General features: G+C 39.3%; 1 protein-coding gene across 1 annotated transcript in view; it reads left to right on the top strand.

Annotated features, from left to right (window-relative positions):
* The window catches only part of LOC150093416 (uncharacterized), a 50,686-nt gene extending 33,447 nt beyond the window's left edge, over positions 1-17,239 (top strand). The window contains exons 3-4 of the mRNA XM_090413916.1: positions 5,106-5,424; positions 14,573-17,239. Coding sequence (XP_090270042.1) covers positions 5,106-5,424; positions 14,573-17,022 — 2,769 coding nt within the window. The 3' untranslated portion in view covers positions 17,023-17,239. The remainder of the gene's footprint in view (positions 1-5,105; positions 5,425-14,572) is intronic.
* Positions 17,240-19,610: the final 2,371 nt, after the last annotated feature.

Genomic DNA, 19,610 nt, shown 5'->3' with positions numbered 1-19,610 from the left:
CAGCTCAAGCTTAATGGTGTTATTCATCCATTTAACTCCCACTTGATTTACTCTCTGGTGTCTGGGTATGCAGTCAGCCATTATCTCCCTCAAACACTCCTTAACCACTTCCCATGCTGAAAATTAGAATTTCGTGAGGTGGCCAAATTTTTTTTATTTTTTTATTTAGTTAGCGACGTCCACGCGATAACGCGTGATCGGCCGTTTGGTGGGAACTCGCATCACGCGTATCGTTCATTGCCAAGCTGAAAATTGGAATTTCGTGTGGTGGCCAAATTTTTTTTTATTTTTTTATTTAGTTAGCGACGTCAATGCAATAACGCGTGATCGGCCGTTTGGTGAGAACTCGCATCGCGCGATATCGCGTGATTGGCAATGAACATGTTAACATGCTATGACACTGATTCAAGCAATCTCCTAAGTTCATCATACTTACCAGCTCGGTAATTCCACATGTACCCTGTCTTAATCGAAAATTACACACATTTAGCCACCTCCCAGGTCAAGACATTATGATCACTCTCACCAATTGGTGGCAACGTGGTCATATTCATAATAGTCAATTTCCTAGATGCAATTACTAGGTCAAGCACTCTCGAGCCCCTAGTATATTTCATTACATGCTGTCTCAGGTAGTTATCCCTTAGTAACTCATAAAATTCATTTCCTTCCTCCCATTTGTCCTCTCCTCCCTCCAATCAATGTTACCATAGTTGAAATCCTCCATAATAATTACCCTCCTTCTACTCATTGAGTCTATTTGCCTATGCATCCTATGCATACTGTCTCCATCATCTATTCTGTCGCCTGATAGCAGCACCCAACTGTAAATTTTGTTCTGCTGACCTCAATCTGACACCAGATAGCCTCAAATGTGCTATTTTCACTATTCTGAAGTTGAACTTCTATTCTCTTTGGCTGCAGTTCATTAGCTATTATCAATGACACACCTCCCCTATTCTTTTCTTCCTGTCTTTCCTGACCTATGCATAGAATCATTCGCAATTATAGTCCTGCTTCTCCACTCCACTCTTTCATACTGCGGCAGCAGTTTAACTATCTTAACTTTCTCACTCTTTCCTTTCGCTGCCTCTAGTAATTCTTTCAAGTTCTCTCTCTCTCTCATAGCAAATCTTTCATCTTTTAAATCATTCGTTTTGGCCACTACTATCATTTCTTTCACCTTATGCTTCGGTATAATATTAACCTCACTCTTACATTATTAATTTTCCCGCCCGGAAAGCACGATTTTGTCAAACTGTCGTCCATTACACCTTTTACCACTGATCACCATATAACACTCGCTCCTTAATTTTTCTTTCACTCCCGATCTTGTTGTCATTTATGTTATCACAAACTTGCTTCTTGTTATCACAAACTTGCTGATCCACTTGGTAGACATTTTTGTAATCTCTCAAGCTGCCACTACGTCCTATGTATCACTCTGCGCAACCGAGCTATCTCCCTCATTTAAGTGATGTGGTTTTTTCACAACTAATAGAAAAAAAAAATTACATCTCCAGGTTCTGTATTTCATTATAACAAAAAATAATAATAATAAATAATAAATATTAAATGTTTAAACCCCTTCTTGTGTTACGGGCCACCCTGTATTAATAAAAGAAATAAATGTGATATTTGTCTTCTGCACTAATCTTGAAGAGCTTGCATAATAAATATGGGAATTCAGTGGATTTATAAAAATCGTTTAAGAAAAAATTTCAAATCCACGAATAGTGTATTGTGGGTATCACTCCATAGTTGCGGATGATCAAGAAATGAATGTCAGATACACTTATAGCTTGAACATGACGCGCGTGTGTGTGCGTGTCGAGGTCATAAAAATTACATTGAAATATTACTTGAATGCATATCACCAGAAATAGAATAGGGCTTTTGTCACAGTCTTTCCCGTGTAGTTGTCTTTTCTGCCAATGCTATTATGTAAAGATTTACTCACTCGCATTGTGTGACCTTTAGAAAGGCAGTCACCCGAGAAGCGACTAAACAGCGGAAAAACAGGTTACTGCAATTATCTTACAAAGGATGGAGAATAGGAATTTTTCTTGTTTCCTTGAGCACACCTTCAACGCACTTTAACCTAAGTGGGAGATCACCTCTGTCCTGTTTAAACTGCTTAAGGGGAGGCCTCAAGTGGTAGATGGCCTAATCCTCAGAGAAGGAGCTCTTTCTTTTAGCTTTACCCTTTCCTCTTCTCAATGTGAGCAATACTCTTCGAGAGATGCCAGACATGCACTCCGAATATCCCACCCCCTCATTCGACATCAGAGTAAGCAGCCAAGCGAAATCCCTCACCTACCCAATCTTACTCGAAGCGGCTTCTTCGGTCTCTCACTCCAGTCTACGCATGCAAATAACATTTCTGACAGCTTGTTCCCCCCCCCCCCTCCACAAACTAAGGTGGATTCTAAAGTCTAGCGAAGAATAAATGCTGCTCTCGACTCGCTTAGGGGATTAGAACAAAAGTTGAAGAGGTGGAAAAGGATTTTAACCAGAGCAGGGATGAGTAAAATACGACACTCAGGCCATAGATTGTTTCCACCCTTGAGCTAATTAAAATACTTTGAAAGTCGCGCGACCTGTACTGTTTGAAGAAGAAAGCTGCAAATGTTATCAAGCCGCACCGTTTTTTCAGCAGTTTTCAGGTCGCTAGCAAACTGAAGTGAAATTGAACAGAGACCTCATACAATATATTTTTGCCAACTACAAATTGTAACTTTTTAGGTGATTTTGCAGAAATAGTATTGATCAGATATAAATCAGATATGACTTATATCTGATCCACACGCGAAAGGTCACAAGACCTATAGCACATGACTACCATATGTGGGCAAGAGCAATAGATGAGAGGAGGAGTCTGTGCACAATTTGCTTGAACAGCTGAGGACTGTAATCTTTGGGGAAGGCAGAATGGGGAGACTGTTCCAAAGGACAGAAGTAGATCGAATGAAGGAGGAGACAGTGAAGATGGTTCGGTGAGTTTCAAGATGGACTGTAAAAGGGTGTTGGTTAGCATTGGCTCTTGTTTTGATGATTTTGGAGGAGAGTGGAGGAATAATAGCGGCCAATTCAGCAAAGCACTGACCATGAAAGTATCTGTAGAAGAGGCACAAGGCAGACACTGAATGTCTCTGTGAGAGAGAGATTGAAGAAAGTTTGTGAGAGAGGGGTCATTAATAAGCAGGATTGCCTGCCCTCTTATCCAGAAGAGGGCAATTCCGCTAATTAATAGGAGCAATATTCCATGGCTGGAAGGATTTGGGCTTTGTATAAAGTTAGCAGGTGTGAAGGTATCAAGTAGCGTCTTGTGCGAAATAATAGACCAAATTTTTGGAGGCTGCAGAAGCGATAGTTGAAATGTGGTTGTGCCAGGAAATATCAGAGATGTAGGTCAGTCCACGAAGAGAAATCTGATCTTGTTTGGATATCTCAGTATTACTGAAGGTAAGGGCATGGATGCGAGCTCTTTCTTGCGAGAGATAAGACAGAACTGATTGGTAGCATTGAAGTATACAAAGTTATCCTGGCCCAACTAGGATATAGCTAGATCTGAGTTCAGGTTCCTAGTCGTGGTAGATCTTGAGGATTATAACACTTGAGTACTACAATGTTTGTCGAATGAAAAGGAGGAATGAAGTATACTGTCATCGGCCACTGACAGGATTGGAGGTCTGTGAGAGCAGGTCACTTATATGCAAGAGGAAATAGTGGCTGAAAGAATAGAACCCTGGGGTACTCCTACATTGGTGGAGAAATCTGAGGAGATGAAACCGTCCACCACGAAACGTAGTGAGCAACCAGTAAGAAAGCGAACCAGTTACAGAGTGGTTCATGGCAGATCATGTGATTGCAGTTTGGTGAGTAGGCCCTTGCCTCAAACCCGATAAAATGCCTTTGTAATGTCAAGGGCAACCACGTGAGTTTTTCCAAATTTTTCCATGGCCTGAGTCCATAGATGGGTAGTGAAAGCAAGAAGATCAACTGTAGATCGCAAGTAGTGGAATCCATACTACTGGGTTCAAGAGTTGGTTGTTGGTGACCTTTTCCATAATATTTGAGAGAACAGAAGTGAGAGCAATTGGATGACAGTTCGTTTCTTGACTTTTATCACCTTTCTTTGGGATGGGCAGGATGTGGGGATGTGGACCTGCTCCAGTTTAATAGGATAGATTGAAGAGGCGATACAGGATAGGTGTTAATTCTGGAGAACAATTTTTTAACGCAATTGGTGGGATACCATCAGTACCAGATGTCTTGTTTGTGTTTAGGTTATTAGGATTCTTCGGATTTCGTATTAATTAAAATTATAATAACGGAATTAATTCAAGTAAAATGTTATTTATTAGTAGAATTTTTGCCTAAAAATTTCAGGCGAAAATTCTACTAATAAATAATATTTTACGTAAGTTAATTCCGTTATTGTAATTTTAATTTATATGTCTACTCACGGTATTTCCTTACTGAAACATGGATTCTTTTTTGTTGGAAGACTATGGAAGACGAAAGGAGTTGTTATTTGTGGAGTGGAAGGGACTTTACCTAGGTCATCAATGGAGGAATTGGAAGAAAAAAGTGATATCAGTAAGTTTGTCTTGTCTTTTGGTGAGGTGACTGCAGTATCATTGGGATGTGAGGGTGGTGGAAACCTGGGTAGGCAGATGTTGTGCCCAATGGTCTTGGCAAAGGACCAGAAGGAAGGACTGCTATTTGGACAAGAGGCGAGTTTGTGGGGGATGATGACATGCAACTGGTAAGTGAACAGACTGCAGATCATCCATCAAAAGATAAATGCCAGAGTATACGAACGTTCTTTGGGAATAACTTCTTAAAACAAGTTTCAGATTTTTTCCTACTACAATCTTAAAAACTCATTTATTTAGGAGACATTTCAATGTTCTTGCAGCTACTTCGCATTTGATCGCTTATGTATATATTAAATAAAATTTTAAACTGATTTTTATTTTAAACAAATGAAGGGGAGGATACACAAAGCAGTTTTTTCGTCTTTCCTTCTGTAGAAAGGAAGGGCCCAACAAGACCTGTCACAGTCGATAGTAAATGAAATTGAGATTTCTTTGTTTCAGACCAGCAGTGCCTTGTACATTCCCGAGCCGGTATTTCCTACTCTATCGACCGACTTCGACTGTTCTTCCCGATCTGATGGCAGCTATCCGGATTATGAGCGCGGATGCCGCGCATTCTTCGTGTGTCGGTCAGGAAAGTCCCGAATGTTCTGGTGTGCCAACAACACATTATTCAATGCCCTGACGAGTAGCTGCGATAGCGTGGAAAGCGTCCAATGTCCAGCTAGTCATTCGTACGAAGAGAACAAATGCACTGATAAAAATGACGGCATCTACACTGACTATGACAGCGGGTGTCGGAAGTTCTTCTTTTGTAAAGGTGGGTATAAGTAAATATAAATTAATAAAAAGTGTAAGAGTGATATGATATTTTATCGCTCGCATAACATTGAATAGAGTTACACAAGTCTAAATTCAACATTTCACTTGCAGCTGTTAATGAAAGATTTCTCTCTTTCTCTATTTCTGATTTCATTTTCCGTTGCCACAATGCCAGAGTAAATTATAGCTAGGAAGAAAGTGGAAGCACACCTTTTAGCCTTTAAATAATTTTCGTGGCTAGTGTAAGGCCGCCATTCTCTTTATTGGTGACCTGAAGTCTCTTGGGGTGAGAGAAGGAAACTACTACATTCTCTATGATATTACTAAGTAACATTGATGGGTAATGGTTGGATAATGCGAGAAAAAAAAAATGTTCTAGAAACTCGACATGGTACTTATTAATTATTTCATTTTTTCTAAGCCACTTCTCGTTACACAAGAAGCATGATTTTCAATGCAATGAACGAAGAAACTCATCTCCAGCCTTAAGTGTTAGAATTTTGTTTGCATTGAATATTGAAGAGGCTGCTTTTGCTTAATGAGGGAATCCGATTAAAAATATTCGATGGGGATTACATAAAACTCTTGCCCTTAAAGATAATAGGAAGCATTGAATAAGCATGGGATGCAAGCTAATTGGCCAGAGAAAGAACACATATAATTAACTGAAAATACTATTAGTAGGCGGTAGATGGCGTGACGCAGATGGTGAATTGTAGTGCATCGATGGTGGCCGATTGTATGGTGTAGAGTCCTCTTCCGTGCGGAGTCCTGGGTTTCATGGAACTAGCACATGATAACCTAGAAGTGCTGGACATTCATCATATCTGGATATCCAGAGTCCATTCCAGAAGAAGCCATTTTCTACCATTACACTCCACTCCCCACACACTAGATTTCACAGCTGCAACGATGCACTTCAGCATAAACAAGACATTCTTCAGGTATCCGTGACATCCGCTATCTCCCATTCGATCGGAAAATGGTGCGGCATGATTCGTTCTCCTTATCACGTACTTCGGCTCGACAGGCCATGGAACATATTCTTTCCAAAGCTAGGGCTGTATTTATGCATACGTTTGACTTGACAAGCTACAAATTAAGACCTCGCATTACAAGGAGGCCTTCGCCATAGTTGGGATTACCCACTCTGGTAAGAGACGTTCACCGGGCATCTGCCACACCGTCGGTGTAGCTTGATTCGTGACTCCATAATACAGATTTCCAAGTTTCTGCGTTCCACTGTACACGCTCTTTGCACCACTGAAGACGACGCTGCTTGTTGGTTCGGTTAATGTGGGGCTTGCATATTGCGATCCTGCCATGGAAACCCATATCCTGAATCTCGGCTCCGAATATTTTTGTCCAGATTCGTGTTCCCGTCGATGCTCGGAACTCAGCATTCAGCGTTTCGGCCGACAAATGGCCGAAATAATATGTTTTTGCATATTATTCTTCGTAGCACCCTTCGGTCGCGTTGGTGGGTGTGATGGGTCGTCTACTGCAGGTAGCACTTGCAGTTGATTCCCTGCGCTTCCATCTCAGCATGGTATCAATGATTGTTAACCTGGGATGGCCCAATTTGCCAACAGCTTGATGAACAGATAAGACTGCAACATGGCATCCTATCTCAATGCCTCTTTCAAATTCTGTCAGTTCCCTTCTCGCAACCATTTCACCAGGGCAAAGTTGTACTGACTTGTGAGCGTCATATTATCAAATTTATACCGTCTACAAACACGTGACTCGTTACAGCACCATTCACCTTTTCCATGGGATATCCGTTAACTTTTTGTTTTCCCAAGCAGTGTATATTCTTAATATTATACACTAGAAATGCGGCAGCTAAAGAAGATATTCGAAATATGAAGTACGACGGTATAAACGTTTTATCGTGAACAATGCTGTGTCATCCATTTTGCTTGGTGAGAAGGAAGATTCACGGCTGATTGGATTAACGGTCTCATGATACCAGTTTAGGAATGAGGAAATAAAACAGCATGGGATAATTATGAAGGAAGTATTATCGGTATTACTTGAGAAAAGAACAGAAAAGTTCAATGAAAATTGGAGAACAATTTTCCAATTTTACCAAATGAAAATGTGGCAAGGGAAAGTCTGTTTAAAACACCAAATCTATGTAGTCCAATTGGAACATTATTCGGGATGTCATATCTTATACTGTACTTATATTTGCATATCGGTAGTTAGATTTGAAAGATGTACTGGAAAATAGTTGAATTAGGTGTAAGGCAGGGTTCTACACTGTCTTCTCTACTTTTTTTTTTAATAAACTGTAGGCGGGAATGTCTCTGGACACATTTGCGACAGCCGCATTCCATATACATATACAAAAACAATTATTATTAAGCCTGTGTAGCTCAGTGGATGTGGCGTTTGCCAACCACGGCGCTTGGCCGCACGAAGGAAGACATGGTTTCGAGTCTAGTCGGCGACTAGAGGAAATTTTTCTAAGCCTTTTTTCGACCGGTTCCCGAGTAAGTCGATCTCTGGCACGGGCAAGCAGGTTTTTCCTCCCGGAAACTCGGGTTTTTCGTCCTGTAAACTCAAGAAAATCGACCGTAGAACCCACATTATTTCAGACATTAAATATATTGTGTTAGGGTTAGGGACCACGAGATGGCGGCACATTTGAGCCGTCTCTCTTCACTGAGTACCGCTTAATTAGTGATAGCCTTGGGCCATCTATCTCTGATTGGTACCAGTGGAGATTGAACTGCCCACTCAGTCTCCAAAAGTTAGATAGGGCTAAATGGCCTCGCCTACTCCCCGTATACGGGAATAAAAAGGCGTTAGCTGATTTTTTTTTATTTTTTTTTTTTTTATTATTATTTATATAATGACATTGGGAAGGATTTGACAGGTGACGTGCAGATATTTGACGACGATGCAAAGACAGGCAGGCTAATCAGGAATTCAACTACACATACCGGCCACTGAATTAGAAACCCTTATGCAGATGTATGTAAACATCACTTACTTAGCGCATATGCAAAGATACTTGGCCATGTGCGGCAACATATGTTCTAGACAACTATTTAAGAATGCTGTTGTCAGTAACAGTCAGTAGTGCTGATCCCCAATGGGAAAAACAAAGGATCTTTCGGAGTTCGATAAATGGCTTATTGTAGGTGCCTGTCTGGCTGAAGCCACGGTTTTCAGGAGCTCACTGTTTTCTCAAAAGGCGAGATATAAAGGTGTTTAATCAGTGGAAAAATGACTCTCATTGTCGAAGAATGTAACTTTGGTCTTAAGAGAGCCTATCAGAAACGAGATCACCGTAGTCTGAGAAGGCTTGTAAGGACAAACAGAACTTTGTATGTGCAAAGGTTGATTGAAACATTTAACGATGGCTGTTTCCGACCCACATCTCACCGAACTATGCTCACGGAATTGAAGTGAATCGGTACTGGCAGTCGCATGCCTATGCGGAAACCACTCTATGAAATAAAAGTTTCTTATTCGGTGACCGTATGTGTAAATAGAGTACTTTCAGAATGCTTTGAATAAGCTGAAATTGTGAGCATCAAGGGCAAGATACTTGGTCACGTGCGGCACCATATGCGTGATATATTTTTAATACTATTTTCGTAATTACTATGTTATCTTTCTTTCCGTCGAGTAGCACCTCAACTGGACTGAGATTTTACTTTCGAGAACCTAATCACCGGGCATCCTGTATAACGGGATAATCCTAATCCTGCTGCTAATATTTATTCCTATGTACTCATTTTGTTCTGCAGTCGCATTTTGCCAAGTTAGATAAAAAAAAAACCTACTTGTCTGGAATAAGGCTCGATAAACTTTGGAGGGAAAAAAAAGTTCCTCCTGTAATCGAACCTATTTCGATCTGTCTTGCGGTGGTCTAGTATCATACAAGTTACTGCGAACTAATTACACAATCTCCATATTTTCCCATAGTCGGAAAATTTGGAAATGAACCATGAATGTACATATCTACCTACTACAGTATGTTTGAAATTAATTTTATAAGTATACATAGCAAGTTTATATTTGTAAACCGCACCCATTAGTGACCAGTATATAAAACATCTACTGGTAGGAAAATAGGAAACCTACAGGAAAATATAAAAAAATCGTTTAACACATTCTGTTTCATAGAGGAAATAGGCATGATCGTTTTAGTCCTAACTTTTTCAAATCGTTCATAGGCAGCCACCCAGCACCCTTAACCGCCATTGTAAAGCTGGCACAAGGCTATCGATTATTTCATAGGCACCCTGGAAGAAGAAAAGTATGGCAAACAATTGCCGGTAACTTGTGGTTTCTAACACATAGTTGGGGGAATAAAATACTGTTTCCAGCAAGGGGGAACCATACTTTCCTGTACCAATGACTGAGTATCTAGCGCACGCACGCACGCACGCACGCACGCACGCACGCACGCACACACACACACACACACACACACACACACACACACACACACACACACACACACACACACACACACACACACACACACACACACACACACACACACACACACACACACACACACACACACACACACACACACACACACACACACAGGGCTAGAACAGTTTCTCCAGTCGACGACTAGAATCGAACTTTGGCCTTTCTTCTATCGTTTTAGCGCAATGGACTCAAATGTTTATTTCCACACGGCTACATAGGCACGTGGGTATTATGTTAAACTTGCAAGTAGCTATGGGATTAATTGTGTGTATTTACTTGCACTTTTGAATATAACTTATACATTTTAAATAAAATTATGTTTAAAATATATAATTTAAACAAAAAATCGTGGGTGGAGAGAGGGGGAGAAACTGTTTAATAGGAAAGGTTCAGGTGAGAATGCAGTAGGGGATGATAGTAGAAGTGAAAGAAACAGGTTAGTAAGGGTGGAATAATGCAGATTTTATTTAACACAGAAATAGGTGTGGAGCACTTCCTTTTATGTAGTAGCTCAGTTTCATCACTTGGTGTGAAACCACCATTTTCTAATGGCAGCCTAAAGTAGCTTTAAAAAAATCTCATATTTGTTCTCTGGAGGACTAAAATACTTGCTGGAGGACCATACTTCATAACTCTCTGTACATGTGCAGCTTGGTTGGCCAAGTGGTTAGCATATCTACTCCGCAACCAATAGGTTGCGGGTTCAAATCCAGTCATAGGCAGGGTTGATCGTGATTGTCCTTTAGGTAGGAGATGAATTTCATCGCCCCCAGTGACACCATCTCCCCGCTTATCGAGACCTGAAATGGTTTGAAAAAAGTTCCTTGTTTGGTCACGAGTGTAAACGGGGGGGGGCTCTGTTCTCTATATATTCTTATATCTTATCTTATATGTTAGTTAGTTATATCTTATCACGCAATATTCCTTTATATCATTTAATTATATATATATATATATATATATATATATATATATATATATATATATATATATATATATATATATATATATCTTTATTTCTTATCATATATATGTTTCTTTAACTTATTGTTCGTCTTCTATTATTTCCCTTCTTTATTGTTCTACCTTAAGTATAATTTTTATTGCCTGGGATCTCCAGATATTTATTTGATCGAATACTGTGCCTCCAAAATTCCCCTATAGGCAAAAGAAAGTTTTTATACCCTAGTTGATCGATAAATCACACATATCCTATTTTAGCCAAGGTTTGCAGTCATGGCAAAATTTACTCATAAATCACTACTATTCATTGGGGTTCCGCCATCAGGTCCGAAATAGTGATTTTTGAATCAGTGCATTGCAAAAAAAGATTGGATCGGACAACTATTTTTATCAACAATAACAACAAGTTTAATTTCTGATCAAATAATCATACATGTCACATGAAATCATAAGATTCATCTATGAAAGGTAATTCTTAGTCTTTCTCAATCACTCAACTTGGTTTGTATTGAATTCTCTCGCACTTACTTAGACCTTCAACAAGCATACTTTATAATACAAATATCAGGAAGTTATACATATAGCGTGAAATCGTTAGTTGCGCTTGACATTCCTAATTTAGCATCAATCAAAATACAACATACATGTATACAAATATATCTCTCAGAATCGCATTCCATTCAAACACTTAATCTAGGCAAATATATTTATACAATCCACCTCATTGAGATTGAAACATTCCAATGGTATCATAAGTTGTTGTTCTTCTGTATCGAGCCTTGATAAGACTCCATCTGGACTACTGTGCCCAGTTATGGGCACCAGGGTTTCTTCGTGGTGGGGAGGAAGTGGAGAGGATCCAGGGACGAGTGACCAAGATGATAGCAGGTCTGTGGAATGAACCTTATGAGAATAGGTTGAAGATTTGTGGGTTGCAGAGATTGGACGATAGGCGAAGGAGGGGTGATATGATTGAGACATTCAAATTACTGAAGAGTTTGTATAAGATTGATCCAGACGATATTTTTGAAAATATGACTGGGTGGGAGGACTAGGGGCCATGCATGGAAGCTGGGCAAGAGCGTGGTTGACAAGGGTGTTAGAGCCAGGTTTTTTACTAGGAGAGTAGTGAATGAGTGGAATAAGCTTCCAGAGTCTGTTGTGGGTGCTACGACCATGAATGAGTTCAAGGCAAGGTATGATTGATACTGTGTCAATGTCGAATAGTTGTTCTTGACATGATGTTAGGACCTACCTCGATGAATCTGTCGACTCCTTGGAGTTTCCCGGAACAACAATAATAATAATAATAATAATAATAATAATAATAATAATAACATCATCTGCATAAAGTAAAGAGCTGAGATTAACATCTCCAATTTTGATATCAGGTATAATGTTTTTTGGATGTTTAATGTTTAATGGAGTTGCCCAGAACAACAACAACAATAATAATAATAATAATAATAATAATAATAATAATAATAATAATAATAAGATTCAATCATAAGTACACATATAATCAATCAAAGAAATTTCAATAGCTCAATCTTTTCTCCAAGGGAAATTAACTGCACTCATGTTTCACTCATTTGCAATTACACACATTAACGAGAAATATTAACACTTTAAATGCTATCTCCTTAAACTAGACAATTTAACATTGCGATAGGGAATTCTTTCTTAATTCATAAACAATAAATGAATATTTAGACCCACACAGGTCTCTTCCTATCTTGTATGTGTCTTCCGTTCTTCTTTCCTTATTCGGCGCTTGAGTGGGGGGGTTTCTCTCTTCTGTTCCGTGTTTTGGAATTCTCTTCGAAGCGACACCAGGCACTGATGAATAGTTGTAGCAGCAGGCGGGATATAGGGTAGGCGTTCCGGCGTCTTGAACTGCCGGGCAGAGGATTTCTGCATAGACCTGGTCGCACTTATTCGACTATAAGACCTTCACGGCAAGATTTCTCCTTAACTATCGCCTCCGGATATCTTCGGCTGTGACTGGAACGACGTCGGTGGATAGGTCTCTTCACCCTCCCCTCTGGAACTTGCACCTCGGGCCCTCTCTCGAGGATGGTTCACTCAGGATGAAGAAAAGGAAGCCCTTCTCATCTTCGAACCAACCCTTTTATGCACCAGAGTCCCTGCACCTTGATTAAGTTTTCGGGACCCTAGCGTCCCCTTGCGAGTCTTGTTAGTAGTTTGGAGAACCCTGTATAATGTTTCTCGAAAATTCGCTGACAACCTTACTTCCTCCCTTTACTGTCTTAATCTTGCCTACGGGCCTTTCTTTTTGATTCGCGCCGCACCCTTTCAATATTGACCTTGAAGATCACCTGCGATGGGTCTCGCAAACACTCTTCAAAAGACATGCTGAATTTCGGGCAATGCTCTTGGTTTCAATACTTCTACATCCCTTCTTAAACAATGAGCGAGTTAATTCCCTTTGGACTTATTTTGCTCTTTTACAGATGGCTTTACATAGGTGGTTAAAATATACATTTTTACAAAAAATTTCAGGTGAATTCCTTCTGTAAAAAGTCGTTGTTTTTATATAATTTATTCTGGAAACATAGAATTTTTACACTAGAACGGAGTTTCCAGACTATGTTAAAATAAATCAAAGTACATAAAATATGAAACTATTTGTTTATAAAAAACGTTTAGTGGGGGAGCCACATAAAAATGTGGAATTCACCTTTTTTAGAGTAGCAAAGCTCCATGTCATATAAACTGGTTTTTGTGGATCAGTAATAACAGAGGACTTCAACTGAATCCTAGCAAGACAAAGATTATGGTTCAAAAAAGGAAATACAAACAGAGTAGCTATTGAGAAACAAGTGTACTTACTTTAATGGAGAAAGAATTGAGGAAGTCAGCAAGTTTGAATACCTGGGATCCATTATTAATGTGAAGAATTGCTGTTCAAAAGACGTCAGAAGAAGATTAGGAATGGCTAAAACAACAGTCAGAGACTTGTCTAAAATCTGGAAGGATGGATCTATCTCCATGGGAACAAGGTTGAGGATTTTGGATGCAGTTATTTTTCCAACAGTGACTTATGGATGTGAGAATTGGAACCTAAAGAAGTCAGATAAGAAATTGATATCTGGTTTTGAGATGTGGTGCTACAGAAGCTGTTGAGAATATCATATACTGAAAGGCATACAAATGAATGGTGGTTAGAAAAGATCAGTAGAATTTTAAGGCTCCTTAAGGATATTAACAAAAGAAAGCTAAAATATTTTGGACACATTGAAAGGATGGAAGGAGGACTTCTCAGAACAGTAATAGAAGGTAAAGTTCCTGGAAAAAGAGGAAGGGGTAGACTTTCAATGAGATGTATGGATGGTGTGTGTAGAGCAACTAATCTTCAGAGAGTTGAAGTCTCCAGAAAAGTAAACAGGACTACATGGCAAGGCCTGGTGTGGCACATCACTGAGCATACAGCATCTGTGGATGTCCAGTGACCATATAGATAGATAGTAGATAAGCGCTAATGTAGATGATCTGCAATTCAAATTGGCGTTGTAAAAATAAACAAATAAATAAATAAATAAAAATTAAAAAAAAAAATCGGAACCACTTATGATTTCGTCTGGATTAATCACAAGATAATCAGGCAGTTATTCTATAGTAACTGTCAATCAGTCAACAAATATTAAAGGTGTAATGATATTGATTATGAATATGTAATGAATACACATTGTTTCTTTTAGGTGGGAGAAAGATGGAGTTCAGCTGTCCTGGAAATACGCGATTCGACTGGAGGACCAACTTCTGCAAGCCATTCCACCAGGTAGCATGCGTTGAGCTGTCGTGTAAGGAGAAAGAGGATGGCACGTACATCGATTATGCTGACAGTTGCCGGCGGTACTACGTGTGCGAGGATGAAGAAATAACTGAGCATGTTTGTCCCCCAGGAAAATTATTTGACGAAAGCGACAATAGTTGTGGATCGCTACGTGAAGTTCACTGTCCTACAGAAGATGCATTCTCCTGCGACGGACTCCCAGATGGTTACTACCCTGACCATCAGAAAGGCTGTCGTGATTTCTATCTATGCGTTAACGGACAAGTCAAAGACTACACCTGTCCATCCGAGCTGATCTTCAACACAGGTCCTCTTGCCTGCGACTATTCTTACAACACAGACTGTCGGCTTCCCGATGACTCTCGATGTCCCTCTTCTGCCACTGGAGTATTTCCAGACTACGATGTTGGCTGTGAAGAATTCACGGTTTGTCGCAGTGGTATTGCCGTGCACAATGGAGCTTGCCCGCAAGGCAAGATTCTGGATCCTTTATCCAGCACTTGTAAGAGTGTGGACAGTGTTAATTGCAGCATCATAGAAGACGTTAATTGTGTCAATCGTCCTGATGGAATATACTCGACAAACGTAAAGGAATGCACCTCTTTCCAATTGTGTGTCGGAGGACGTACAGTGATATCTTCAGATTGTCCAAAAGGTATGTTTTTTGATGTAGTCTCCCAAACATGCTTGCCGTCCTCGCAGGTAAGTTGCCAGTCAACAGTGAACAGGAACATTTTCAAACATCCCAAACCACTCCAGAAATACCACTGCGAAGGTCGGGTGGGAATTTTTCCCAACTTCCAGTCGAAATGCAAACAGGCGATAGTATGCATTTATGGCAACCAAGAGACTATTCTCTGTCCTGAAGATACTCTGTTCAATCCTATTTCTTCTCAATGCGATCTTGAAAAGAATATCGTGTGTAAACCACCCCATATAATTGGAACTTTCTTGTGTACTTCCGAGGATAATGGAATCTATGCAGAGGAAAACTGTCGCATATGGCATGAGTGCCACAACAGGCAAGGTGTTACTTATACTTGTCCTGATGGTCAAGTGTTCGACTCTCTAAGCAGATCCTGTTTACCAGGGGAGAAGTGCCGTTCACAAAACTCAAACGTTCGTCTTGATGAATCACCACGTGATCAGAATGCAATTCCTATTCATGCAAATTTTGACTGTTCCAACTTAACTAATGGCGTATACCAAGGCAACGACGTCAGCTGTCGTCAATTCCACGTGTGTATCAACGATCGACGTTTTTCATATTCCTGTCCGACTGGGATAACTTTCCATCCTGATACAGGAAGATGCTCATCTGCTCCAAGCGCAAGCTGCGAATCTGATGAAGAATTTAATGATATTGGATTCTCTTGTGAAGGTAGAGTTGATGGACTGTACCTTGATTACTCCACGAACTGTCGAAGGTACTTTATCTGTGAAAAAGATCAGCAGACAACTATTAGATGTCCTCGAAACCAAATGTTTAGTCTGCGAAAAATGACCTGTGCTGCTCAAGGAAATGTAGACTGTAGGTTATTGTTGGACAATGGCAGGCTTAGTGAAAGTGATTCTTCAGCCTCTTCCATTCCAGAAGTGATCAGGACTACCCCAGATGAATCTTTGTTTGTTGAAGCGATTTCTACTAGTTCTCCATCCACTTATTCAACTTCTGACGTTCCTGTGCTTAAAAAGTTTGAATGTCCAAAAGGCAGGACAGGATTCTTTGCCGATTACAGTAGTGGCTGTCGGCAATACCATATCTGCTTCCGCAGAACGATGAAGACTTACTCGTGTCCTAGCAATCTTCGTTTCGATCCTAACTCCAAAACTTGTGACATTCCGGAAAATGTAAAATGCGGAGCGTCGATAAAATCGCCAGCATCCTACTTTGACTGCTCCAACAAACCAGAAGGATATTATGTAGATACTGCAAGTTCGTGTCGACGCTACTATCAGTGTACTCAGGGTAAAGTGTTGCTTTATAGCTGTCCCCGAGGGGAACTATTCAACGAAAACACTTTGGCTTGTGAAGCAGAAACGACAGTAACTTGTGAGGATTTTATTTCAGTTGACAAAACTCGCGAACCCCACTCCGAAGTGACACAAGGTAAAGTGGAAATACCTCATGCTCACGGAGTTCCTGCTCAGTTTCTGTTTGACTGCGAGGACAAAATCGATGGGTTTTACCCAGACTATGCTCGCAACTGTCACGTCTTCTATCGTTGCATTCGGCGAGAGAAGTTTTCCCATTATTGCAGACAGGGACTCGTATTTAACCCAAGGACAAACATTTGCGATTTGGAGGGGAATGTCATCTGTGCCCCACCTACAAACATTACTTCTAAAAGGTGAATCCCGATGACGAAGAAAAAACAGAGCCAAATGCACCATGATAGAACGAACTTCTAGACGAAAGGTGGTGTCTAGAAGCTCCCTCATATAGTGTTGATCAAGTGAATTGATAAGACTGTCAATCATTACACAAAGTAAATAGTCATTGTCCATCAGATGGCGGCTCATACGTGTATAAAGATTTTGCAAAATACTAACGACAGAAAATTATATTAATTCATTTATGATGACGTCATATCAGAGATATAGAGCAGCAACAGGATGACAGCCATGAAGAGTTTTTGCTGCTGTCTTTATTTACCTGTACTATTTGGGTTCAGATTATTTTAAAATAATATGAACTGTTAAATTCAATGTATGTTTTAATCTGAAAAGTCTAATAGTGTGCTGCACATACAAAGAATAAATTTTCATTTTAATTACGTATTTCGACTTTTATTACATCATTCATTTAAGTTTTTATTTATTTTTTTTTTTTAATTTAAGGTTAGCAAGTATAACAGCGGAGCCCAAGATTCCTATTTTAATGTGACGCAGGTATATTAATATTTCTTGCATTTTTTCGATGTTCAGTCAGGAAAATCTGGAATTTCATATTATGTCAGGTTTATTTTTTCTGATAATTTTTAATGCAATCCCAACAACTAGTAAATCCTATTTAACACATTTGTACATAAGCTTCTTCAAGAATTTAAAATGAAACTGGAGTTCCATAAAGCAGACGAAAACTTGTCGAAGAACACAAACAAACATTCCACTAGCCTGATAGCCCTAACATTTGCTTCGACATAATTCCAACTAACTGAACTTTTTTTTGTACTCGGGATTTGTATCTAATGGTAAATTGTTTATAAAGGATTGTGAAAGTTTACACTTTGCCAATACCAATGGCAAAGTTTGAAGAAGCAGATTTCTATTTATTATTAAAAAAAAAATAATAATAATAAAAAAACTTTATAGTAAAATCAGTCATGTATACCTAAACAGCTATGCACTAACTTTCTCCACGAAATAAATGGTATAATTATCAGCTAAATATAAGAAGAGAGTCTGTGTAGCTCAGTAAAAGTTGCGTTTGCAATCTACGGCGCTTGAACCGCGTGAAGAAACGATTTGGGGGTTTAAATCTAGTCGCCGACTAGAGGAAATTTTTTTAAGCCTTTTCTCGACCTGTTTTCGAGTTAGTCGTTCTCTGGCACGGGTTAACGAGTTTTTTCTCCTGCAAACTCGGCTTTTTCGTCCCTTAAACCCAAGAAAATCGACCGTCGAACGAATGCGACTATGGGCGACCCTAGATCCAAAATGGCGGCAAGTAAGCGTACCTTCTATTTAGATACCGATGAATCAGTGATTGCGTACCGATGAATCAGTGATTGCCCTGGGCCAGCTATCTCTGATTGGCTAACAGTAGAGATTGACTGCCCACTCAGTCTCCAAAAGTTAGATAGGCTAAACGGCCTCGCCTACTCCCTATACGGGAACAACTAAGGCTCTAAATAGAAGGTACGCTTACTTGCCGCCATTTTGGATCTAGGGTCACCCACAGTCGCATTCGTTCGAGCTCTTGATTTTTTCGACTCTATAGCGAAATGGGAGGTTGTTCTGCTCCGTATTGTATGTATGTATATATATATATATATATATATATATATATATGTGTGTGTGTGTGTGTGTATCTATATATATATATGTAGAAAGTTTTTTTACCTTGGGTATAATATATGTTAAAGATACCAAGTTATTTTAAATCTAAACCTGGTTTTTTTTATCCATTTCCCAAGTAAGCATACAGACAAGTCAGTCAAGTTTGCACCTGCAACTGTTGCAAGTCTAGCTGACCCTGCACGTAGTACAAGTCCAAGGCAACTCGTGGTAAAGGTAGAATAAACTCTGATCACTAATCTTAATATTTAACCTTAATGCAAAGCACATCTCCTGGAGCAGATGTATAATGATATGTATTAAAGGCAAGTGGCCACTAACCAGACCGGTTTCGACCTTTATTCAGGTCTCATAAGTGGGAGCCAGGCTACGAAATACTAAGTTTTAAGTAATACAGAGCTTATAAATATTTTACCAACACAAGTTACCATAAGGTGCTTTGACCTTATTAAATAAAAATCTCAGGATGAGAGATACATGTAGAAAGTTTCTTACCTTGGGTATAATATATGTTAAAGATACCAAGCAAGTTATTTTAAATATAAACCTGGTTTTATACTCCATTTCCCAAGTAAGCAAACAGATATAAGTAAACATAAATAAGTTATAAATTATCATTGACCTGCTTGTTTTTAAAAGTTCATATTGAAATATAGGAAAAATGTTATGAACTTGCATACAGTACATATATTGGAAATACAGTTGTTCTATTACACAGATCCCCCCCGTATGTTATATATGTATGCATGTATATATATATATGTAAACATAAATTACTTATAAATTATCATTGTTTCAAAGATAATTACAAGTCATATGTTTAGTTATGTTTTATTTTATTATTAATATTATTACATGACGCCTCCGTGGAATCCCAGGACTTTCAGTTCCGTATTTTAAAGTATGGATTTAGACAATGCATAATT

This window comes from Typopeltis vanoorti, chromosome 24 (genome assembly GCF_054136105.1).
Source record: "Typopeltis vanoorti isolate ZY-2024b chromosome 24, IOZ_Tvanoo_1.0, whole genome shotgun sequence".
Taxonomy (NCBI): Eukaryota; Metazoa; Arthropoda; class Arachnida; order Uropygi; family Thelyphonidae; genus Typopeltis; species Typopeltis vanoorti.
Note: the sequence above shows the minus strand (reverse complement) of the source record. Positions and strands in the feature narration are given on the sequence as shown.